Below are 25,731 nucleotides of genomic sequence, written 5' to 3'. Positions count from 1 at the left end.
ATCGACTGCTTTGGAAAGTGAAATTCCAACCCAGTCAAAAGATATACTGAGACAATGTATACACCTGATTCCACTGGCGGTCTTTGCAAATTAGGGAAAAAACACAGATGTTGATAGAGCCGCTTTAAAAGGAAATTACAGTGCTAGGAAAAAAAAACTCCAGCTTCTCCCTCCATGAAGGCACCCCTCCCACCCCCCAATGTGCAAATACTGGGCAATGTAGGCAGCCATTCTGCTAATTAAGGATGGTACAGTTTGTCGGGGCTGCACAAGGGGTTCCAATTAGGATAAAGAACAATATCAAGGAAGCCATGACTTAGTTGGCTATTCAGTTATTTTCCCCACCTTGCTTGCATCGGGACTGGTGCCGGACTCCCAGCCATCTCTAAAAGAATAAGTCACCTCTAAATATCTATTCCATGCTGTGCCCTGAACACCATGAACTGGTAAAATCCAAAGTGCTGCCCCAGGTACTTTAAGGAGGCTCGGTCCGGCAAAGAGTGCCTGGCAAGGAGCTACCCAGGAATGGCATTGAACTATATATCGGATGGTGGGAATGCTGCGGTCCGGTCAAACTTTATCAGGGTAGTTATTGCCCCAAAACCACCAGGCTAGTTTTTAGGAGAGAGAGATCAGGGAGGCAGAGGCGCATTAAAAGACACCCTGGACTTGAGGTAGCTCCCAGTCCCAGACATGCTAGAAGCTAAGCTAGGTGACCAAGACTCTATACAAATGGCATGGAACTCTGAGGTGGATTGGAGAACAGTGATGTGGTTTTTTCAGTGATGTGGTAAGGCTCTCTTGCGTTTAGTGGAAATGTGCTCTGGGATGAAACTGAAACAATCATTCCAAAGGGTTCTGGAGACTGAGGAAAGAGCATGGTGAGTCCTACACCAGACCTTTGTGAGACCCTGGAGAAGCTCCAATGGGAGTCGAGGAGGCATCAGCCTAAAGTAAAGCATGAACTATACACTGACTGGGACAATGCCGAGGACCTAGAACCCTGGTAAATAAAGTTATTGTCGCACTCTGCTTATAACTAGGAGCTTCACTGCAGCACTGGGACATGGGACACTTAAATTTAAATTGAGGGTAAGGTTAGGAACTCTCTAAATTCTTATTCTAACCCTAGAAGTAAGGCCTAAATTAACCCTGTAAATTATTGTATTTTTTTTCTCCCTAGGTTTCAGCAATCGAACTCTCTAATGTCCCAGTGCTGCAGTGAACTCCCGCCCCCCATGTGAGCTGAGTGGGACAGTGACTTTACCTACCTTGCAGGACCTAGCTCGGCCAGCAGCCTGCTCAGACCCAGGGTACCGAGAGAGGGGCTGCTCCGATGATTGTAGCTGTGAGGGGAACAGCCTGTGCTGCAGGTCAGGGGATTGGATGCTGAGTATCGGGTAACGATCAACAGTATTTCGGAGATGACCCTCTCTGCCAGTGATATCTGGTAACACTAACCACGAACAGGCAAACCTTCCCCTATTCGCCGCTGGGTGGCGCATTATCCCGGTGCGGCCTTTTGCCCATGCGTCAACACATGACTCTCCGCCAGTTCCTGCTTTATGGGAGTTAGTGGAAGGTAGGTGGACTTCTAATGTCCATTTTTCCAAAAGCATGTTTTGTATAACAGCAGGCGGGATTGCGAGTATAATCAACTTCTGCGTAAAGAGCTCCTGGAGCTCAGCCAGGCATATCCTGAGGGTGGCTGCATTGACCACCTGCACACAGGGCTCCTGGAGCTCAGAAAGGCATAGCCTGAGGGTGGCTGCATTGACCACCTGCACACAGAGCTCCTGGAGCTCAGCAAGGCATAGCCTGAGGGTGGCTGCATTGACCAGCTGCACACAGGGCTTTAATTTCATGTAACATATTCATATATAAATGCTTATTTATTATAAAAAAAGAGAAATATATATATATATATATATATATATATTTTTTTTTTTTTTTACAGTTTTTGCAATTATAATGTGTGCATAATTAGTGCAGGTTAACCCCTTAAGGACTGAGCCAAATGTACACGTTGTGATCAAAACAAAACGTAAATAAAAACTTGAATTTGCGCTATTTGTCTGTTCAGACGTAATTCACCTCTTTCATATTATGTGCACCCACACTTATTATACAGTTGCAAGAAAAAGTATGTGAACCCTTTGTAATGATATGGATTTCTGCACAAATTGGTCATAAAATGTGATCTGATCATCATCTAAGTCACAACAATAGACAATCACAGTCTGCTTAAACTAACAAGACACAAAGAATGAAATGTTGCCATGTTTTTATTGAACACACCATGTAAACATTCACAGTGCAGGTGGAAAAAAGTATGTTAACCCTTGGATTTAATAACTGGTTGAACTTCCTTTGGCAGCAATAACTTCAACCAAACGTTTCCTGTAGTTGCAGATCAGACGTGCACAACGGTCAGGATTAATTCTTGACCATTCCTCTTTACAGAACTGTTTTAGTTCAGCAATATTCTTGGGATGTCTGGTGTGAATCGCTTTTTTTTTTTAATTCTTTATTTTTGAAGTGCATATAGGAATCATACGTATCACATATCAGTAAGAATTTCAACACGGATATCAATTGACAGTAATTAGCATAAGTATTATATCACTGCACTTTTTTTTTTTTTTTTTAACAGAATAAGACTTCGACATCTTGAGCAAACAAGCTTTGTAAAAATACTAGTTTAACCCCTTAAGGACCAAACTTCTGGAATAAAAGGGAATCATGACATGTCACACGTCATGTGTCCTTAAGGGGTTAAACTGTGCCTGCCAAGTCAGGCTTGCATCACATAAGAGTTGAGTGGAGTGTGGATAAATGTCAGACATTTAGTGGCACTAACACCACCAGTCATAAGGGTATGCCAATTACGTAGTAAGGGCTGTATTATAAGATTAGGCTGAGAGAGTTACCTCTGGGTAGTGATACTCACAACAAATGACAGCCTGTTTTGGGGGCGGAGCCAAGCAGCTAAGCTGAGCAGACGTGCTGAGTCCCAGCTCCCGATCCAAAGCGACTGTTTTTTGGGGAAAAAAAACCCTAAACTTGGCGCGTCTGTCTCCTGATTAGCTTCTAACGAGCAGGGGAACACCCGGGCGACCAACCTGATACCACACGTTAGCGGATCGACACCCGGGTGCCACACTCAAGCGACTGAGGCCTAATGGAGTTCGAGGCGGGAGGGGACGGCCGCTCTTCCCGTTCACGGCCCCATCAACAGATGCTAAAGCGTGCCCACTTCCTACCCCCCCCTTCCCCCTGGACCGGTGGGGGTCATCCCGGTCCGTAACAAGCGACTGGAGCAGACAGCATGTATGCAGAGCAACAACCCCAGAAACCTTCTCCCTCGTGGGCGACCACAAAATGGCGGCTGCCCGCTTACCTGAAGCAGCGAGCCTGCAACCAAGTCCGGGGCATCATCCTTGCACCATCGCTGACTCCCAGCATCGGCTGGAACAAATATTCCGGTGCTTCTGGGACAAACTGCGGAGGCGAATGCAGAGGGAGCAGACTGCATGTCAAGAGCTCCCGGCAAAAGTGGTACTCGACCGCGAGCAACGCGGAGCGCGAAGGGGCCACCCTCGGGCACAGCGCCATCTTGCTCAGCTCCTGTTAAACCTAAGGGTCCTCTCGGGCTGAAGACCACCAGGGTTCAAACCCAGAGGCATTCCCCACGCAAACAATCCCAGGAAAGCCTAGAGATAAGGGCATGGAGGGAACGCTTCGAAGCCCAGTTTGATCACATATGCCGGGACTTTTGGAGGCGCATAGCGCATAACACCACCAACCCCGTTATACACACCGCACGAGAAAAGGGAGCTGAAGTGGCGGCTCCTCAGCCCGAAGCACACACTGCAAAGCGACATTCCCGCCGACGGAACCCCAAAGCTCCGAACCGGGCAGAGGCACGACGCCACCCAAAGCACAAGCTACCACCATCCAGGCACGTCTCTGCACAGCACTCACGGAGAAGCAGACTCCAAGCTGACATACCGCTGGGTCGGAAATCTTCTTCAGGGCACACTCGCTTACGGGCACCGAGATGGCCGGGAGGACTGGCCCCAGCAACTGCACTCTGTGGCAAGAGGGTCGGGGAAGCACACGACCACACATGCACCAAGGGCTGGCGGTGCTCCCTCCTTCAGGAAGATAGACTCAGGTTTCTCAGGTCTGGCGGGTTGCCATTAGTGGGTATCGGTTAGGCCGCCTCAGGCTATGGCTGCACACCATTTACTTTACAGCTTATCCTTAACGACCTGTTTGCCCGACACATGACCTAGAGTTACCCATTGAAACCGGCAATTAGCCTCCAAGTCAGCCGACCTGCACAAATGTATTGTTTAATGTGTTATTTAGCATCATTTGTCCCTAGCATCATGAGGGCTGTCCCCAGTCACCGTAAATTTACGTACCCAGCGGCAACCAAGCATCAGACCTCACCTAGCTCGCTTATTTTGTTACTTACCTATTCTAATTAATTGACAATTTTCATGTCTGTCGTTTTTACACTTGAACCTCCAGCCTTGTTTTTCAGGCAGATGTGTATATTCCAGCAGTCAATATACTGCAGTAGTTTCCTGCAAAGTACACCTAACCCACACACATACTAAACTACTATGCAGTTACTCTCCGCTAATGTTAAATGTTTTATTGAGCTTGTTGATACTCAAAAAAAAAAATGTGCACACACTCATGCCATTGTTAAGCCTGTATGACTATATAAGTACGCTGTTGTGGCGTTTGTGAATGTCATGTACCTACCTGCACAACAAAAATAAAGATTAAAAATAAAAAAAAAATGACAGCCTGTTTGGCAGGGCGGGGAAGTGACAATCAAATACATTAATGCTAATTCAACGGGATGAGACTATAATAAAATTACTAGGTCGCTGCAGCCATAACCGTGGGTTCGCACTTCCACGGTAGGCTGTTGCGGTTAGACAGGGAGCCAGTCAGCCTCCTCCCTGTCTGGGCAGTATGCCACCTGTTGGTGGGCCAGGTATTTAACCGTCAAGTAGTACTCCCGGCTGGCATGACCCGTGTGTTGCATGGAATGTGAGATTGCGTGGGGAAAGATATTGGTTGCCCCGCTGCCTGCCTGGGTCAGTTAGATCTCTCAGGCCTTGTAACATGAAGGTAGGTGGGGGTGTGAGGGTTGGGGATAGTGCTTCCCATAGGTTGGTATATTACTCCAGTGAAGCTGCGGTGCAGCGGGGTAGTGTATGGTTCTTATTGCATGAGTGTGCCCCATGTCGGGGACATTAAAGCTATGTGGTGTAGCCAAAGAGGTGGGGGGATGAGCTCTGTCGTGATGGTAAACTGGGTAGCGAGCCATCTAAGGTGGTGTCCCCATAATGTGTCTGGTCGGTGTGGGCTGCTTTTGGTTAGTGGGTAATCTCAACGCTGTTTGGGTGACCCCTTAGTCTAAGAGGCATTGTGGTAGTGGGAAAAATTGTACTAGACATCATATAATTGTGAGGAAAAAGGGAGAGGTGTTTATCTAAAAAGTTTGCCTTGGGAAACAGTCCATGGCCATATGTGGGCCTCTAGTGTTCATCGTTGCCGCTGACCCAGCTTTCAGGTCTCAGCTCTGCCGGACAGGGTGGTCTGTGCGGCCCTAGGGACGAACTCACGGATTTCTGCCGGATCCAAGGTAACCAGGCTAGGTACCCCATTCGCAGCCGTCGGCATAATACCCTGGGCTCTCATGAGATCCTCCAGCTCCCGATATGTTCCCGCACAGTGTGTAGCACCTTTTAAGGGTGAGCTGGATGGTGCGTGGTAGGCTCCACCTGTATTGGATGTCCCGGGTCCGGAGCACCTGTAAGAGGGGTTTCAGGGACCGTCGCCAGCTCAGTGTGTTTCTTGTTAGATCCGGGAAGACCAGCAGCGTCGTTCCCTCAAAAGTTATCGGGGCCTTCCCCCTGATAGCCGCCAGAAGTGAGGACCTGTCCTGTAGGGATTGGAATCGGAGGATGAGGTCAGGTGTCATGTCCTGCGGGGCCCCTGCTGGCCTGGGGAGGCGGAACATGCCGTCCAGTTTCATGGCTTTGGCCTGTTTAGGCGGGAGGAAGGCTTCCATGAACCGCCGTATGAAATGAGGTAAGTCTGTAATCCCCTGTGATTCTGGTACTCCCCTTATCTTGAGGTTGTATCGCCTCTGGTGCTCTTCCAGTGTATTAATTCTGCTGTCGGTCTGCTGTAGTTTGTGTTGTAGGTTTTCCAGACTCTGTTCTACTGCAGTCAGCCTGGTGGTGTGATCGTTGTTGGAGATTTCTAGCTGGGTGAGCCTCGAGGTGTTGCTCTCGATCGCCTTTCTGAAAAGGGCCATGTCTCCCTGTAGGTTTGCTCGGAGTTCTGCGAGCATCGCCTTTAATTGTGGTGCAGTAACCGGTTCCCTGTCCCCCGATGTTGGGGGGGTAGGTCCCGTTTTTTTGCTGGAAGTGGCCCCTTCTCTCAGTCCTGGGGAGGATTCCTCCGAGGAGCCCTCATACAGGAGCGCCATTTTATCCCACGCGGCCTTCTGCGAGCAGCGGAATAACTCGCCAATGTCATGGCTTGTCGGGCTTTTATCAGCCTTTGGTCGTTTGTTTTTGCGTCCCATGCTGCCAGGCGTATAACAGTGGGATTGATTCCCCCTGTTTCTTCCAAAATTTCGAGTTTTAGGGCAATAGTTTGCAGAGCACGGGGAGAATGCGACTGCTCTGGTTCGCTGCTTGACTCCGCCCCAGAAATCGTGAATCGCTTTTTTTGAGGTCATGCCACAGCATCTCAATCGGGTTGAGGTCAGGACTCTGACTGGGCCACTTAAGAAGGTGTATTTTCTTCTGTTTAAACCATTCTGTTGTTGATTTACTTCTATGCTTTGGGTCATTGTCATGTTGCAACACCCATCTTCTGTTGAGCTTCAGCTGGTAGACAGATGGCCTTAAGTTCTCCTGCAAAATGTCATGATAAACTTGGGGAATTCATTTTTCCTTCGATGATAGCAATCCGTCCAGGCCCTGACGTAGCAAAGCAGCCCCAAACCATGATGCCCCCACCACCATACTTCACAGTTGGGATGAGGTTTTGATGTTGGTGTGCTGTGCCTCTTTTTCACCACACATAGTGTTGTGTGTTTCTTCCAAACAACTCAACTTTGGTTTCATCTGTCCACAGAATATTTTGCCAGTACTGATGTGGAACATCCAGGTGCTCTTGTGCAAACTGTAAACGTGCAGCAATGTTTTGTTTGGACAGCAGTGGCTTCCTCTGTGGTATCCTCTCATGAAATCCATTCTTGTTTAGTGTTTTACGTATTGTAGATTCGCTAACAGGGATGTTAGCATTTGCCAGTGACTTTTGTAAGTCTTTAGCTGACACTCTAGGATTCTTCTTCACCTCATTGAGCAGTCTGCGCTGTGCTCTTGCAGTCATCTTTACAGGACGGCCACTCCTAGGGAGAGTAGCAGCAGTGCTGAACTTTCTCCATTTATAGACAATTTGTCTTACCGTGGACTGATGAACAGCAAGGCTTTTGGAGATACTTTTATAACCCTTTCCAGCTTTATGCAAGTCAACAATTCTTAATCGTAGGTCTTCTGAGAGCTCTTTTGTGTGAGGCATCATTCACATCAGGCAATGCTCAGAACTGGTGTGTGTTTTCTATAGGGCAGGGCAGATGTAACCAACACCTCCAATCTCATCTCATTGATTGGCTGACATCTCACTCCAATTAGCTCTTGGAGATGTCATAAGTCTAGGGCAGTGATGGCGAACCTATGGCACACGTGCCACAGGTGGCACGCCGGGCCCTCTCTGTGGGCACGCAGCCGTAGGTTCGCCATCAATGCAGAGTAGGCACCTGCCTGCCCGAAATGGCAGGCGCCTACTCTGCTTCCTGGTCAGGAGGCAAGGGGAGGAATCTGTGAAGCAGCTCCCCTGTCCTCCCGCGAGCAGGCTGTGTGGAGCGTTGCCGCACGTTACCATGGCAACGCTCCACACAGCATCACGCGGGAGGACAGGGGAGCTGCTTCACAGATCCCTCCCCTTGCCTCCTGACCCGGAAGCAGTACCACCGGACCACCAGGGGTGGCTGTCCCCTCCTTCATTAAAGGTAAGAAGGAGGGAGGGATACTGATGTAGCATATTTTTTTTAAACACCTTTACCCCCCACACAGTACCCATACCCCTCACACATCACTCTTAACCCTCACACAGCACCTCTACCCCCCACACAGCACCCCTACCCGCCACACAGCACCCCTACTCCTCACACAGCACCCCAACCCCTCACACAGCATCCCAACCCCCTACAAAGCACCCCTAACCCTCACACAGTACCCCTACCCCTCACACAGCACCCCTAACCCTCACACAGCACCCCTAACCCTCACACAGCACCCCTAACCCTCACACAGCACCCCTAACCCTCACACAGCACCCCTAACCCTCACACAGCACCCCTACCCCCCACACAGCACCCCTACCCCCACACAGCACCCCTACCCCCCCCCACACACAGCACCCCTACCCCCCCCCCACACAGCACTCCTACCCCCCCACACACAGCACCCCTACCCCTCACACAGCACCCCTACCCCTCCCACACACAGCACCCCTACCCCTCCCACACACAGCACCCCTACCCCTCACACAGCACCCCTACCCCCCACACAGCACTCCTACCCCCCACACAGCACCCCTAAACCTCACACAGCACCCCTACCCCCCCACAGCACCCCTACCCCCCCCCACACAGCACCCCTACCCCCCACACACAGCACCCCTACCCCCCACACACAGCACCCCTACACCCCCCCCACACACAGCATCCCTACCCCCCCACACACAGTATCCCTACCCCCCACACAGTACCCCTAACCATCCCACACACATTACCCCTCCCTGATGTAGCATATTTTTTTTAAACACCTTTACCCCCCACACAGTACCCATACCCCTCACACATCACTCTTAACCCTCACACAGCACCTCTACCCCCCACACAGCACCCCTACCCGCCACACAGCACCCCTACTCCTCACACAGCACCCCAACCCCTCACACAGCATCCCAACCCCCTACAAAGCACCCCTAACCCTCACACAGTACCCCTACCCCTCACACAGCACCCCTAACCCTCACACAGCACCCCTAACCCTCACACAGCACCCCTAACCCTCACACAGCACCCCTAACCCTCACACAGCACCCCTAACCCTCACACAGCACCCCTACCCCCCACACAGCACCCCTACCCCCACACAGCACCCCTACCCCCCCCACACACAGCACCCCTACCCCCCCCCCCACACAGCACTCCTACCCCCCCACACACAGCACCCCTACCCCTCACACAGCACCCCTACCCCTCCCACACACAGCACCCCTACCCCTCCCACACACAGCACCCCTACCCCTCACACAGCACCCCTACCCCCCACACAGCACTCCTACCCCCCACACAGCACCCCTAAACCTCACACAGCACCCCTACCCCCCCACAGCACCCCTACCCCCCCCACACAGCACCCCTACCCCCCACACACAGCACCCCTACCCCCCACACACAGCACCCCTACACCCCCCCCACACACAGCATCCCTACCCCCCCACACACAGTATCCCTACCCCCCACACAGTACCCCTAACCATCCCACACACATTACCCCTCCCCCACACCCAGCACCCCTCCCCCCACATCCAGCACCCCTACCGCCACACAGTATCCCTAACCCTCACACAGCTCCCCTCCCCCCAACACACACAGCACCCCTAACCCTCACAAAGCACCCCTTACCCCCACACAGTACCCCTAAGCCTCCCACACCCAGCACCCCTCCCCCCACACAGTACCCTAACCACCCCTCCCCCTAACCCTCACAAAGCACCCCTAACCCTCACAAAGCACCCCTATCCCTCACACAGTACCCCTATCCCCCACACAGTACCCCTAACCCCCACACAGCACCCCTCCCCCACACCCCTACCCCTAAGCCTCCCACACCCAGCACCCCTCCCCCCACACCCCTCCCCCAACACACACAGCATCCCTCCCCCAACACACACAGCATCCCTCCCCCAACACACACAGCACCCCTCCCCCCACAACACACACACAGCACCCCTCCCCCACAACACACACACAGCACCCCTCCCCACAACACACACAGCACCCCTCCCACCACAACTCACGCACAGCACCCTTCACACACACACACACAGCACCCCACACACAAACACATACACTGCACCCCTCAATGTGTGTGTGTGTGTATTCAGCAGTCTGTGTGTGTGTGTGTATATTCAGTGGACTGTGTGTGTGTGTGTGTGTGTGTGTGTACTCAGCAGTCTGTGTGTGTGTATTCAGCAGTCTCTGTATTCAGCAGTCTTGTGTGTGTGTGTGTGTGTGTATTCAGCAGACTGTGTGTATGTATTAAGCAGTTCAGTTATTTTAAAACAAAAGTTGTTAATTAGTTCGGACAACTGTACAAGTTGTTTTTTCTAAACTTAAACCTCAGTATTCAGGTTTAATTGCCGTGTTGGTACTTTGAGGGAAAGAAAAGTTGGCATGTATTGCTGTTTGGGCACTCGGGCTCAAAAAGGTTCGCCGTCACTGGTCTAGGGGTTCACATACTTTTTCCACCTGCACTGTAAATGTTTACATGGTGTGTTCAATAAAAACATGGCAACATTTCATTCTTTGTGTGTTATTAGTTTAAGCAGACTCTGATTGTCTATTGTTGTGACTTAGATGATGATCAGATCACATTTTATGACCAATTTGTGGAGAAATCCATATCATTCCAAAAGGTTCACATACTTTTTCTTGCATCTGTATATCATTTTATTTAACTTAAAATATTTAGGTATGAAACATTATTTAATATGAATAAAATATAAAAAAATGGGAGAAAATTATTTTAAAAATGTTTTTAGTTCTACGTGACATTTTAACTGTAAATGTCATAGTACTGTTTGCTTTTACTGCAATAAAATACACATATTTGTATTCTGTGACGTCTCACGTGTAAAACAGTACCCCCTATGTACAGATTTTATGGTGTTTTGGGAAGTTACAGGGTAAAATATTGCATGTTAAATTTTTCATTTTTTTTACATTAAAATTCACCAGATTGGTTACGTTGCCTTTGAGAGAGTATGGTAACCCAGGAATGAGAATTACCCCCATGATGGCATACCAAGTCTTTGGCTTTTTGGTTTTTAAACTGTTTTAAACTTCTATTTTTTTAACCCCTTAAGGACCAAACTTCTGGAATAAAAGGGAATCATGACATGTCACACATGTCATGTGTCCTTAAGGGGTTAAAGGACCACTATAGGCACCCAGACCACTTCAGCTTAATGAAGTGGTCTGGGTGCCTGGTCCAGCTAGGTTTAACCCTTTTTGCTGTAAACATAGCAGTTTCAGAGAAACTATGTTTATAAATGGGTTAATCCAGCCTTTAGTGGCTGTCTCATTGAAGTCGAAGAGGAGGAGGCGAGCTGTGTAAAATGACAAAGAGCACTCTGATTGGCTTAAACCCACCAATCAGAGTGTTCTTAGCCTAAATGCAGGGCGGGGCAAGACTTTATAAGCCTTCCCCCGCCCTGCGGAGTTCAGTCTGCGCGGAGCCCTCCATGGGTGAAGATGGATTATTTTTTGGGCGCTCTGGTTTTTTCTTTTTCGGCGGGTTTTTTTTTTTGCGCTCGGGTTTTTTATTTTATTTTAAGTTCGACTGGTATAATGGATTTTTATTTGACCTTTTTTGGGGCTGAAAAATGAAGATTTCAGAAAAAAGAAGACGTCGAATGGTAAGTTTAATTTTATTTACAGGGTAGTACTTTTATTCCCCCCTCACTATTTTTTAGGGTGAGGGGGGTAGGTAGGGGATTTTTTATTTGGGTGGGGGGTGGGTGGGTGACTAGGGGCTTGGGAACCCCTAGTCACCTTTGATGGCGGGGGGGTTATTTGATTTAGGGCCCCCACCCGCCGCCCAGGGGTGGGGGCCGGACAGTGGGTCCCCCCCCCTCATTATCAGTATGGCCCCCCACCCGCCGCCCAGGGGTGGGGGCCGGAGAGGGGGAGGACAGTAGGTCCCCCCTCATTATCTTTATGGCCCCCACCCGCCGCCCAGGGGTGGGGGCCGGGGTGGAGGACAGTAGGTCCTCATTAACATTATGGCCCCCACCTGCCGCTCAAGGGTGAGGGCCGGGGGGGGGAGGACAGTAGGTCCCCATCCCCCCATTGTAATTTATGGCCCCCACCAGCCGCCCAGCAGTGGGGGCCTGGGGGGGAGGACAGTAGGTTACCCCCCCCCTCATTATCATTATGGCCCCCACCCGCCGCCCAGGGGTGTGGGCCGGGGGAAGGACAGTAGGTCCCCATCCCCCCATTGTAATTTATGGCCCCAAGGCTGCTCAGTGTTTAGTAGACATGCCCCTACTCGCTATACGGCGAGTAGGGGCATTGGGGAGATTTTAATCTCCCTTATACTATTATGGGGTTCATATTGACCCCCATAGAGTGAGGGGGGGGGCCGGGGGGGCTTATGAAGTGGCGGGGAGCACTGCTGCCTGCCGCTTCTGTCTTTACATATTACAATAAGGGAGCTGCAAGCCGGTAGCTCCCTCCTTGTAATAAACTGGACGAACAAACGAACACTGATATTCTATTCATTCATTCGTCTGTCTGACGAATGAATAGATGAAATTCACGTTCGCATGTCCAAGTGTGGGCAGATGATGTGTCCCACAGGGACTTCACCTACCCACACAAAGATGGCGGCGCCTGGAATATAGATCGGGGCAGAAAATAAAGATTAATAAATAGGTAATCTGGGGGGATAAGGGGCATTTGGGGGTGACTAAGGGGTCAATTGGATGTAGTGGAGGCGGGAGGGGGGTTAAAAAAAAAACGGGATTTGGCATGACAGTGCCGCTTTAGCCCAGGTATCCCGAATGGAGGCCAGACCCTCATCCAGAGCAGGAATGTCAGTATCAGAAAATACCGCAGGGAGAACCGTAGGATGCCTACCATTATTGACAAAAAATGGACTGTGCCCAGAGGAGTCATGAACAGCATTGTTTCTAGCGAACTCGGCCCACGGGAGTAGTTTGGACCAATTTTCCGGTGTGCTATTAATAAAACAACGCAAATAAACTTCTAATGACTGGTTAGCCCTTTCAGCTGTACCATTGGTCTGTGGATGGTAGGAGGAGGAGAAGGAGAGATCAATCCCCAATTGTTTACTGAACGCCCTCCAGAACCTGGACACCAACTGATAGCCCCTATCAGACACAATATTGTGAGGGATGCCATGCAAATGGACAATTTCACGTATGAAAATTAGGACCAATTCTTGCGAAGATGGCAACTTCTTGAGAGGAATGAAGTGAGCCATCTTAGAAAATCGGTCTACAACCATGAGAATAGTAGTGAACCCAGCAGAGCTAGGAAGCTCAACAATAAAGTCCATGGATAAGTGGGACCATGGAATCTCAGGAACAGGAAGAGGCTGCAACAGGCCACAAGGAAGTGCATGAGTCACCTTAGAAACTGCACACACAGAACATGCCTGCACATACTCCTTTACATCTTTCCTGAGTGAATCCCACCAAAATGATCTAGTGATCGCGGCAGTGGACTTATTGATGCCCAGGTGTCCAGCAGTTATATTGTCAAGGAACACTTTCATAATATTAACCCTTTCACATAGGGGAACGAACAGTTTATCACATAGTTTACCACTGGGCGCCTGAGGCTGGGCCTCCAGTATGGTGCCAAGCAGTGGAGAAGACAGTGAGAGGACAGTAATAGCAATAATACACTCTGGTGGAATAATAGGAGATGTCACCTGTTCCGGAGCTGACTCATTATCAAATTGCCTGGACAAGGCATTAGCCTTGGTATTTTTAGAACCAGGTCTATAAGTAATGAGGAAGTTAAAACGTGAAAGGAACAGTGACCATTTAGCCTGTCTGAAAGACAAACGTTTGGCATCCCCTATATATGCCAGATTTTTGTGGTCGGTTATGATCAACAGGGGGTCCTTGGAACCCTCCAAAAGATGTCGCCACTCCTTGAGGGCAAGAATAATGGCCAACAGTTCTCTATTGCCAATATCGTAGTTGCGCTCAGCAGGAGACATCTTTCTGGAGAAGAAGCCACAAGGATGCAATGGCGTTCCCTGGCTTTCTCTCTGAGAGAGAACAGCCCCTACCCATGTCTCAGATGCATCAACCTCCAATATAAAAGGTTTACTGGTGTCGGGATGTTTTAGTATGTCCGCAGAGGCAAATCTTTGTTTAAGAGTCTCAAAAGCATTCACAGCCTCTTTGTAAATCTTTCTTTTATTATGGCATGTGCTTTATGGGGTACAGAATATAAAGAGGGGGTACTGTGGGGTAACATGAGTGGGTGACGACAAGATGATGTACAATACACCCCTGAGATAAACTGCCACATTTTTTTTTTTTTAACACAATAATACAAGCTTGGTTAATATAATAAGTAAGCAGGTTCAAGATTTCCCTGTCGCATGGGTTTAAGTCACACAGTAAGAACATGCTAACACAATAAACGACGTAGGGTTAATTCTTACAGGCTACGAATTAAACAAGGCTGGTCTAGTATGTCCACCCCGGGGATTGGGGAGTCTCTAACAAGCTGTGCATGCGTTAGCTACTGTATTCTACCCTTCAAAATTCGCGTAGGTGCTATTTATTAAATAAAGGCATATTCAGGCAACATTAAAATTAAAATAGCTATCACTAGGCATATGGCAGTGCATGAGTGTTAAAGTATTTAAATGGCATGCTGGTAAAGCAGGGTAGACATTCTGGGTAGAGATTAGCTAACATGTTTAACAGACATTATGTTATCTAGAAGTTAGTGGGCCTTAGATGAGCCACATATTGAATAGTCACTGTTATCTGGGGTTCGCTTAAGTGTCTCTCGAGTGTCCTGCTGCCCGGTACAGTCCGTGTGCTTGGTAAGTGGCGTGGCAAGGTCGATGCTGTGTAGTGCCCGGTTCTTGGCACAGACAGGATTTGTCGGTTAGTGGTTCCATTATCCGACGCCTTCTCTCAGGAGGCAGCTTGGGTTCACCGGCGGGATTCTGCAGGTTACCGCGTTGTGGGCGCGAGGGAGAGTGTCCCTCCAGCCCCAGGCTTGCGTGCAGTCCGGCATCTCTCGGCCACTTACTCGGTTGCCCCTTGGGTTCGAGTAATCTCCGCTTGTGGGAGGAACGGAGGGTTTGATAGTTGCTTGTCGTTTGGTAGGTTTGGTCCTCCGCCCGTGTGGGCGATGCCTCTGGGCTCTCAGCCCTGTGGTCTGCCGCCCGGGTGGGCCAGGGTGTGGGTGAAGTGGCTTGTGCGGCGGTCGTGTGCCCGAAGGCTTCCCCCTCGCCTCCCGTGACCTGCGGTTCCGCTCCCTGACCGGCTGTGGTGGGGTCGGCTCGGGACGGGATCTCTGTTGCCGTCTCTGCAGCTTGTCCCAGAACCTAGCGAAGATGGCATCTAAGCGCTGAGAGAGGTCCGGTAGTCCCAGTGGTTCCTGCGACTTGTGCTGGGTAAGCGTGATGCCGCCATTCGCCATTTTGCCTGCGCCACGTGGAGTTGGATCGCCGGGGACAGTGTGGTCGGGTGCCCCAGATGTCCAGCGTGGACCGGGATAACCCCCACCGGTCCAAAGGGGGGGGGGATACGCAGGGGGTTCGCTGAGGTGCCTGTTCCAGGTTTCGCCGTACTAGAGAGCGGCCGCCTCTCCTCGGCTCGACCGTGAGTAGGCCCCAGCTGCTTGTTCGGGTTCCCGGGCATCGTAGAGCGTGGGTCGGGTGTCTGTGGGTGTCCCCGGGTATCCCTGGTTGTGTGCCTGCCTTCTCGCTGTGGTTCCTCTGGATTTTTGGGGTGAATACCCCGTTTTTCGGTGCTTGTGAGCCGGAGCTGTGGCTCGGTGCGTCTATCCAGCTTGACGGCTAGGCTCCGCCCCCATTCACAGCCTCTTTGGACCATACCGTGCTACTAATGCCTTTGCGAGTCATATTAGTGATGGGACCTATTACAGAAGAAAATCCCTTCATGCATCTTCTGTAATAGTTGGCAAAACCAAAATTCCTTTGAATGGCTTTTAAACCAGAGGGTAATGGCCAGTGTAGTACAGCCTCTAGTTTTTTAGGATCCATTTGAAATCCCGATGCAGAGATGTTGTAACCCAAAAAGTGGACTTCAGGCTGGTCAAATATGCACTTTTCTAATTTACAATAAATTAGATTTTTCAACAACGTCTGTAGAACCTGTTTCACATGGGAGTGGTGAGTTTGAAGCCCAGGGGGAATACACCAAAATAATCGTCCAAATAAAGCAAGACAAATGAGTAAATTAATTCCCTGAGTACATCATTTATAAAGTCTTTGAATACGGCCGGGGCGCTGCATAACCCAAATGGCATTACCAGATATTCGTAGTGTCCACTACGGGTATTAAATGCTGTCTTCCACTCATGATTCTCTTTAATTCTAACCAAATTGTAAGCGCTCCTAATGTCAAGCTTAGTAAATACTTTAGCTCCCTGAAGTCTATTGAACAATTCGGAAATGAGTTGGATAGGGTATGCATTTTTTACAGTGATTTTATTAAGGGCCCTGTTGTCAATGATAGGGCGTAACTCACCACCCTTTTTCTCAACAAAAAAGAATCCTGCACCAGCTGGTGAGGATGACTTTCTTATGTGCCCTTTGCTCAAGGATTCTTTGATGTATTCCTCCATTATTTTACTCTCCTGGGGAGATAAGGCATAAACTGCCCCCTTAGGTGGCATAGCGCCTGGAAACAACAGGTTAATGGCACAGTCATATGCTCTGTGGGTAGGCAATACATCGGATTGAGCCTTGTTAAACACCACCTGAAGTTCTCGGTATTGTATGGGAACTCCAGGAGTTTGGGGAGTAGTAGTGGGAAGGTCAATAGTATCCAATCTCTTTAGTACTGGTTTTATAGATCTCCCCATACACTTTTTACCCCATTCTAATATCTCCCCATTAGCCCAGTCAATATAGGGATTGTGCTTACTCAGCCATGGAAACCCTTATATGATAGAACATGATGGAGAAGTAATAACCTGAAACGTCATCTCCTCTCTATGGGAGGCCCCAATAGAGATCTAATAGGGACAGTTTCGTGGGTTATAAGCAGTTGTATGAGTGGTCTACCATCAATAGCCTCTACAGCTAGCGGCGTAGGTCTCTCCCTGACCGGGATCTCATTACCCCTAATAAACTGGACATCAATAAAATTTCCAGCAGCACCTGAGTCCATTAGGGCACTGCAAGAAAACTTCTTGTTATCAAGGGAAATAGATACCTCAAGGAGGAATCTACTTTTGTTTTTGTTAGAGGACAACTCCATCACACCTAAGATCTGTCCCCTTAAGGTTCTTAGGTGCAGAAGTTTTCTGGACGCACTGTGCAATTAGTTATCATATGTCCCTTTCTATCGCAATATAGGCATAACCCCTCCCTTCTCCTATACTGTTTTTCAGCCTCCGACAGTCTAGTGACCCCCAACTGCATAGGTTCGGGTTCAGACTGTACAGGGAGGTTAGACAAAACAGGTTTAGAGAATTGAGGTGCTAGGGACATAGCCGAACGCCTGGTCTTGCTTCTGGTGACTTCTCTGAGTCTTAACCTATTATCAATATGCATGACAAACGTAATAAATTCGTTAAGACTCTCTTAGGTAATTCTTTAGCGGCTATCTCATCTTGTATAGTCTCTGAGAGACCCTTTTTGAATTCTGAGATTAACCCATTGTTAGTCCAGTCTACCTCGGAAGCTAAGGTACGGAATTCAATAGCATAATCCGAGATAGACCGGTTACCTTGTCTGATGTGCATTAGGGCAGTGGAGGCGTCATCCTCTCTACCCAATGGCTCAAACGTGAGCTTGAATTCGGCAAGGAATTCCTGGTAATTATGAACAATGCTCCGATTACTCTCCCACAACGTATTAGCCCAGGCAAGGGCCTTGCCCTTTAATTGATTCATTAGATAACCAATTTTTGCTCTGTCCGTGGGGAACGACCCTGTTGAGGCCTCAAAATGGTACTCCACCTGATTAAGAAAACCCATGCATTCCTGGATATTGCCATCAAACTGTAGGGATGGCGATAAGGAGATGCTAGGAGTCCTATTAACAGTGGATGGAGGTACACAGGGTAGAGGTGCTATAGGAGGAGACGCTGCAGGCTGCAGATGCGCCGTTCTAGCGAGAAGCGTACTGAAAGCCCTGAGCGAATTGATCCATGCGGTGATCATTCTCCTCTAATTTCCTCTCGCAAGCAGCTATGTGCTGACACAGTTCTACAGGATCTATGGCCATGTCGTAATGTCAGGATTACTGTTTGATCCAGCACGTAGAACTGTAGAGCACGGATGACAAATAAGTAACGTATTACCGGTCCTTAGAATGGCCGGATTTAACGTACATAGAATAGTCAAAAATACTAGCCGAGGTCAGGGAACACAGATAGGGACGCAGCGATGAGGAAAGCCAGGAGTCAGGATACCAGAATATAGAGAAGTCAATAAACAAAGCCAAAGTAAAAAAACAGGTAGAAAACTATAAACAGGAATGCGCTCTCGGACAGCCACAAGGGAAACCACGACAGGGTACTGAGCAGGATGAGAACTGAGCCTAAATACCCCTCCTCTAGATCTGATAGGCTGTAACCGGCCTTTGACCCCAAAGTCAGTTACCAGGTTTAATTTGCATAATTACTGCTCAGCATTAACCCTTCTGTGGATTAGGTTGCTGCTCGGCACAACTTTTCCTGTGTGGACAGTAAATGTCATTAACCACATTTCTATAAGCGGATGAATACGTGACAGGGGCCTGCTCTTCATATCTGAGAGTCAAATAGAAGCTTCTAATAGTGTGCTTACTGCGCAGTTGTAAACATTCTATTTGTTTTGCTGCTAATCTGCTAAATAGTACAGTTTGGGGCCTGCTCTTCATATCTGAGAGTCAAATAGAAGCGTCTAATAGTGCGCTTACAGTGCAGTGGTAAAAATTCAAATTTTCTGGGTGCTAATCTGCTAAATAGTGCATTTTGGGGAGTGCACTTCATATCTGAGAGTCAAATAGTGCGCTTACTGCGCAGTGGTAAACATTCTAATTGTTTTGCTGCTAATCTGCTACTTACATTGGAGTTTTAAAAAGTCACATTTTTTTGTGCTAAATAGTATATTTGGGGTGGGCACTTCATATCTGAGAGTCAGATCGGAGCATAACTTTGATTTGGAGAACAAAAAAACTGGACTGTCCAGTGACCAAGATGTATGATTAAAAATGTAATTTTTAATAAGTACTAAATATAAGAAGAGCTGGAAAAATACCTAGCTCTAAACAAACACCATATAAAATAAATCAGTGAGGAAAGGGGGGAACAGAGAGGGTACAGAGAGAATTAATAAAATAAATAACACTGAATATTGTCCCTACTGTACTGTTAAATCAGAACAAGTATCTCTTATATCCTAAGTGCAGAAAAGCACTATACTGTTAGACTGCAAGATGATACAAAATTGCGATGTAATTGTAACATAAGATCATCCAAACAGTGTGTCAGAAGGAAAGGAGAAACAGTATCGGTACTACTGTGTAGTTTAAATCAAATATAATGTAGAGGCAATACTAGTTCCAAGGCAAATGCTGGGCCTGACTATACTCCGTGCAGACAAGCTACCGTGGGAATAGCTGTATAGTTGATAAACACACCAGTCATTTGTCTGGAAAAAACATAATGTGGACCAAATAAAAGTAAAAAATATAGCCCAGGTAATTATAGATATCGGACCAGCAAAAAAAGGAAGAGATAGTCCTGACTAAATATATTTCTGATCTGACCTGAACTAGCTAGTAATACTGTAGCAAATGCTAGAAAGAGTACGGTATGGTAAAAAGAGTATCTAACTATAATACCTAACCGTAAGTAGGCTAGAGATAATTGCCCCAACCTAAGTAAATAACAAGTAGCTAAACTCAAACGTCCGAAAAGGATAAGTCTAAGCAATACTGAGCTTCTAGTATCCGACGTCTAACTATCAGAGTGAACTAATCTGTCGCTGCAATAGCAGAGTGTGTCCGACCTCAAGACTAGAGGAATATAACCAAATCCTGAAAACACATAAAATGCTCACTACAATCAGTCAAATAAAGTAATCTAGCTTCAGAGAGAAAAAGCCCAGACGCGCGTTTCGCCTGTGAGCGGCTTTTCAAGGGGTGAATGATGCCCTCGTATGTTCAGTTTAAATAAGGCGCCAAACGACCTGACTGGTTAATGGGAGGAGCTACACAATGTATGTGCTGGTTAACTCCTTCAGACCCATAGTTGGACACAGATATCATAGATAAATAATTACAAGATTAAATGCTATACAAAGTTGATCAAAATGGTGTAAAATTAATAAAGAATAATGAGAAATGAAAAAGCAGACAATCATTAACAAGATCTTGATTCGAAATACCAAGTAATAATTCAAAATTGATACATGAATACTGAATAGAGTATAATGTAAACATGAATATATTCTGACCTACATAAACCTACAGATAAATACAAAGAGATAGCTATTGCACGCTTAATAGCTCATGTAAGTGGCTGCTGGTATAGCGTGCCCATAGCTAAAAGTAGGTAATTGTAAAACTTATAGCATAAATAATTGTTTTTTGTGTATGGAGGGTGCTGTACATCCCAAAGTACCACACGAGTGGAACTAGTACACTGTTCAAATGATATCACAGAATAATTATAGTACAGATACACCCAGATATACAGGTCCATAAAGAAATAAGGGGTCTGAAAAAAATTTTTAGGTTAAGAGATAATGTAGAATCTCAAGTAATTGTAACAAAATCATACACGGTCTAGAAATCTATAAATAATTAAACAAAATCACGATAAAGATTAGTGCCATCAGATAATATTTTGACATTATTTATGAATGAAGGGGGTGTAATTATATTCTTCATTCAGACCACAAGGTGTCAGTGTCTTAAATTTATAGATCCATTGTGACTCTTTTTGTAATAAGAGTTAATTGGTATTTCCCTTTCTTGGGCTAGGAAGAAGTTTTTCAATTGCTTGAAATTTCAAGCAATCTGCCAAGCCACTGTGGAAGTTCTGAACGTGTCTAGCAATCGGAGTAGGAGTGATGGTGTTTTTAATCGAACCAATGTGTTGCAAAATTCTACGGCGGAATTGCTGAAAGGTCTTTCCAATGTACTGCAACCCACAAATGGTGGGTTTAGCACTATAGGGTCAGGAATACATGTTTGTGTTCCTGACCCTAAATTGATTCTTTAAGATTGGAAGGGCATCCAGAGCACCCTGTAGTCGATTACAACTACATATTGAGCTGAAATGTGCAACTTTCTATTGAACTGTATCCTCTATTATGTCCCAATATGGCTTGAAGGCAGTAATTCAGCAACTTTTGTTGGTGAGAATGCAATTTAGACACTTGATAAGTATGAATTTTAAGGACTTTGTAAAAAGGTCTGCATTTGATGCCTTTCCTATTTTTTTTTTGCCCTCCTAAACAGCTGATGGAAGATGCATGGATGCCAGAATAGAAAATACAGCATCTAGAGGAGTGGATAATTTCCAATGGATATTGCTTCCTCGCCTAGGAGCAAGCGATATGGCTACATTGAACTTGGTACTGGTAAAGCCAGTCTGAACAAGAGAAGTTGGTTTCTGTTGAAGTTCCTGAGTTCCCTATTCCTGGTTGTTTGGTTCTGCGAGTTTTTGGTTTATTACTTGGTTATAATGCAGTGTAAATGGCCCGTTTTGAAGAGCACCCCTGATCAAGATAATGCATCTCCTCTGAAGGCTATGTTTTTATCTGACACACACCTGCTGGGAGCAATCCGAGGTCACTGGTTTGACAAACTAAGAAGGTGAGAATGTGACCTGCGAGTGGTTATAAAAGTGACGTGATCTATGATTTCTTTTAAAGGAGCTAAATAGGAAAATTGTTACCCATTTCTACTGGAATTTTATTTTCCTTGCAATTTCCATGGCATCACTGGGGGGTTAAATTCCCATTCATCAGTCGGAACAGGAAGTATCAATTAACAAATCTTAATAAATTCCCCTACTACTATAGAATCCTCAGCCTTATCATAAAGACTCCACTGAAGGTTGGGACATAATTAGGAAAAAGAAAATTCCAGTAAGTATGGGTAAGACTTTTCCTATTTCCTGTCCAATATTGCAGCATCACAAATATGGAAGGATACATAAGTATGCTGCAAAGATTAGGTGTATTTGAAATGTTATTGTGAGGACGTAGAGCAAGAGTGGGGAACCTTCAGCCCCCCAGATGTTTTGGACTACATCTCCCTTGATGCTTTTCCAGCATTATGGCTGTAAGAGCATTATGGTAAATGTAGTAAAAAAACATCTGTAGGGCCAAAGGTTCCCCACCCCTGATGTAGAGGATAGAACACTGGAGCCGAACTTAGACCATTTATCCTTTGGGATATCTAGACAGTAATTCCTAGTGAAAGTAGAATATGAAGCAGCTCTGCAACTTTTTCCTGTGGGAATAGATGCCCAGGTCTAATGAATGAGGGGATCTCCAATCCTTACCATGAGAGGGATTTCTCAATAGCCAACAAGAGCTATTCTATAAATCAAACTCAACATTGTTATTCTGAAAATCTCATTAAACTCAAATACAGAATGTGAAAATAAAGTATAATAGGATATTAAGCTTTGCAGATCTCAAAAACGTACGACGGTATATGAAGCTCCCCGGATCTCATTAGATAGTCCAAGAAAACTCAAATCTGTTTCTGGGTTCTGTCAAATAAGATACTTACGTATAGGCAGCAGAGCCCTCTGTCCAAACCCAAAGAATGAAAATAAGTATATGTGGATATTCTGTACTTGATAATAGTACATAACCTCCAAACAAGAAACCACAACTCCCAGACACAGACCAATAGATTCCTTTGAACAGATGTCCATGCCTTTTAGAGTTCAGTCACTGCCACATATTTCATTGCTAGTATATCAGTGTAGAAGATATGATAGAAAAATTAAAAAAAACAAGCCCAGCATACACTATTCCAAACATTGGTCACTCAAAAAGAACAGACATTCGGTCCCTCTATACCTTACACTGGACATATATTCTGTAATACTGAAAAGTCACATCTAGAACCAAACATCTCATGCAGGTTCATAAAATGTAGATCTGTAATTAGCAGATGATCCCCACAGATAGAGATGCAAAACAGGTGGAAAAAATATTTCTGTCAAAATACTAAAATGCAGTATAAATATGTACTATCCATTAAATTTAGATAATGTACATATGATTAGGTCCAGAACTATTTGGACACTGACCCAATTTTCAGCATTTTGGCTCTGTACTCCACCACAAAGGCAATGACTGCTCTAAGTCTTGAACACATGGACGTCACAGAACGCTAGGTTTCCTCCTTTGTGATGCTTTGCCAGGCGTTTACTGCAGCTGTCTTCAGTTGTTGCTTGCTCGTGGATCTTACTGCCTTAAGTTCTATCTTTAGCAAGTAAAATGCATGCTTAATTGGCAGAATATTTAACTTCTCCTGGGTTTCTTCCTCAGTTTGTTTTGGGGTCATTGTCCATCTGTAATGTGAAGCGCTGTCCAATGAATCTGAGCAGACATTATTTACCTATACACTTCAGAATTCATCTGGCTGCTTCTGTCTTCTGTCATATTAACTATAAACAAAAAGAAGTCCTGCGCGCAAACTCCCACTACTCCTGGGTGGCAGAAACTACCATAGCTCACAGCCCCAATACATACAAAAAAAAAAGCAAAAGCAAAAAAAAGCTACATGCACACTAGCCCAAATCCCTATGTATATTTAAATAAATGGAGGTTATTTAGCAACACCAATGGCCATTAAATGTAAGCCCACCTGCCACGTCAGGACAAACCTCTTAGATGGGTCCTACACTAACAATTCACCTTGCTTCCTTGAGCTTCAGGCAAATACATTTCTAATGAGACAAAAAGGGGTATTTTACCACATGACAGCAGGCTTCATATTTTGCAGTTTCAATGCTGAAAAAAGAGAGGAAAAAAAGGGTTCGAAGGAGGTCAGAAATAGAAAGTCCAAAAAATAGATTCACATGTCCAATCCACCGCTCGTAGGATGTTAGGGAGTGAGGTGCCCGCCAAAAGGTGGAGGAAGCTGCTGCTCCGCGCACCGAATGTCTGTGGGTCTATCCCTGCCAGGGAAAGGAGCTAATTAACCCATCTGGCCAGAGTCGTGGCTGAAACCGGACCATAAGGCCGAACATAAGAGATGAGAAGTTGACGGGAGGAAGGAGACCACAACATTGCAGTAACCTCCATATAGCTTTGTCCAAATAACACAAAGTTGAGGGTCCAAAGGGAAAAAAGGATAAAAAAAACTGATAAGTTGTCTGGCACGGTGTGAGACCTGAAAGTTAACCCCCCCCCGGGCAAAACACAAACGCTTCCGCGTTGAACGTCCGAAACCCGTTGAAAGGAGACCAAGCAGAGGAGAAAGGTAAACTTGGCAGTAAGTTTGCGTAAGGATAGTCTATCGCTAGGGGGCAAATCTCGTAAGAATTGCAGAACAACACTGATATCCCAAAGTCGCACATATTTAGGTCCTGGAGGACAACGCATTCACATGCCACGAAGAAGACAAACAAGAGGGTCTTGACCTACAGGAATCCCCTGTAGAGGAGGAATGTGCCAAAATGGCTGACCGTACCATGTTAATTGAACAATACTATTTCACAGGCACAAAAAGAGAAAGAAAGGAAATTTAGTATAGAAGAAACGGGGGCAATAAAGGGATCAAGATCCCGTCTCAAACATCACTCGGACTAAGATTGCCAGGCTGAAAGGTAGCATCTCCTTGTTTCGGTGCCCAGGAGTCCCATAAGAGGTCTTTCGCGTTCTGCAATAAGTCTCCTCATATGACAACTCCAGAAGTTCCAGGAACAAAGGCTGGCCCTGCCACAGGGTTTGTCAGAAGTGTCAGTACCACCCTCTGAAGGCGGACTTGATGGAGGACTCTCGCTATCATAAAGGGCAGGAAAGCAAAAGCCCTGTGGCTCAGCCAAGTCTGCATGAAAGCGTCCACCTGGCTACCAGCTGAAAAAGTCCTGTGTCTGGCAGTTATTGCAAGAAGCGAACAAATAGAGGGAAAAGGCATCTCTTATCATTTAGCGAAGCAAACATCTGTGGGTCCAGTTGCCAGTTACTGCCGTCTCGCCAGTGGTGTGAAAACCAGTCTGCTGTGAGGTTGGATTCCCCTGGCTGGTGTTCCGCAATTAGAGCAATGTTGCGGGGTCGACACTAGTTGAAAATCCACAAGCGCTTGTGAGCGCATGCCCCCGAGTAGATTGATATATTGCACCGCCAAAATATTGTCCATCCGAAGTAGGATGCAGTGATTGGATTTCCCTTTCGACAGACTGCAGAGTGCGAATGAGCTTGGCAATTGATGTGCATGGAGAGTACCTCGGAGGTCCAAGTGTATTCTGTGGAGCTTTTGCGTCCGTAGCTCCCCAACCGAATCGGCTGGCATCCGATTCCAATACGAAGTCTGGTTGACTTCCAAATGTGCTCGACCGTTCCAGGCTTGCATGCAGTTCAGCCACCACTGGAGTTCCACACGAACTACAAGACCT

At 46.9% G+C, this 25,731-nt stretch overlaps 1 protein-coding gene across 1 annotated transcript in view; it reads left to right on the top strand.

Annotated features, from left to right (window-relative positions):
- The first annotated feature begins 1,498 nt into the window (after window positions 1-1,498).
- Window positions 1,499-25,731, top strand: part of MPPE1 (metallophosphoesterase 1) — a 123,906-nt gene continuing 99,673 nt past the window's right edge. Inside the window, exons 1-2 of the mRNA XM_063451594.1 lie at window positions 1,499-1,582; window positions 21,606-21,962. Of these exons, the coding sequence (XP_063307664.1) occupies window positions 21,670-21,962 (293 nt within the window). The 5' untranslated portion in view covers window positions 1,499-1,582; window positions 21,606-21,669. The remainder of the gene's footprint in view (window positions 1,583-21,605; window positions 21,963-25,731) is intronic.

Source organism: Pelobates fuscus, chromosome 4 (genome assembly GCF_036172605.1).
Source record: "Pelobates fuscus isolate aPelFus1 chromosome 4, aPelFus1.pri, whole genome shotgun sequence".
NCBI lineage: Eukaryota > Metazoa > Chordata > Amphibia > Anura > Pelobatidae > Pelobates > Pelobates fuscus.
This window is presented reverse-complemented; position numbering and strand designations above follow the sequence as displayed.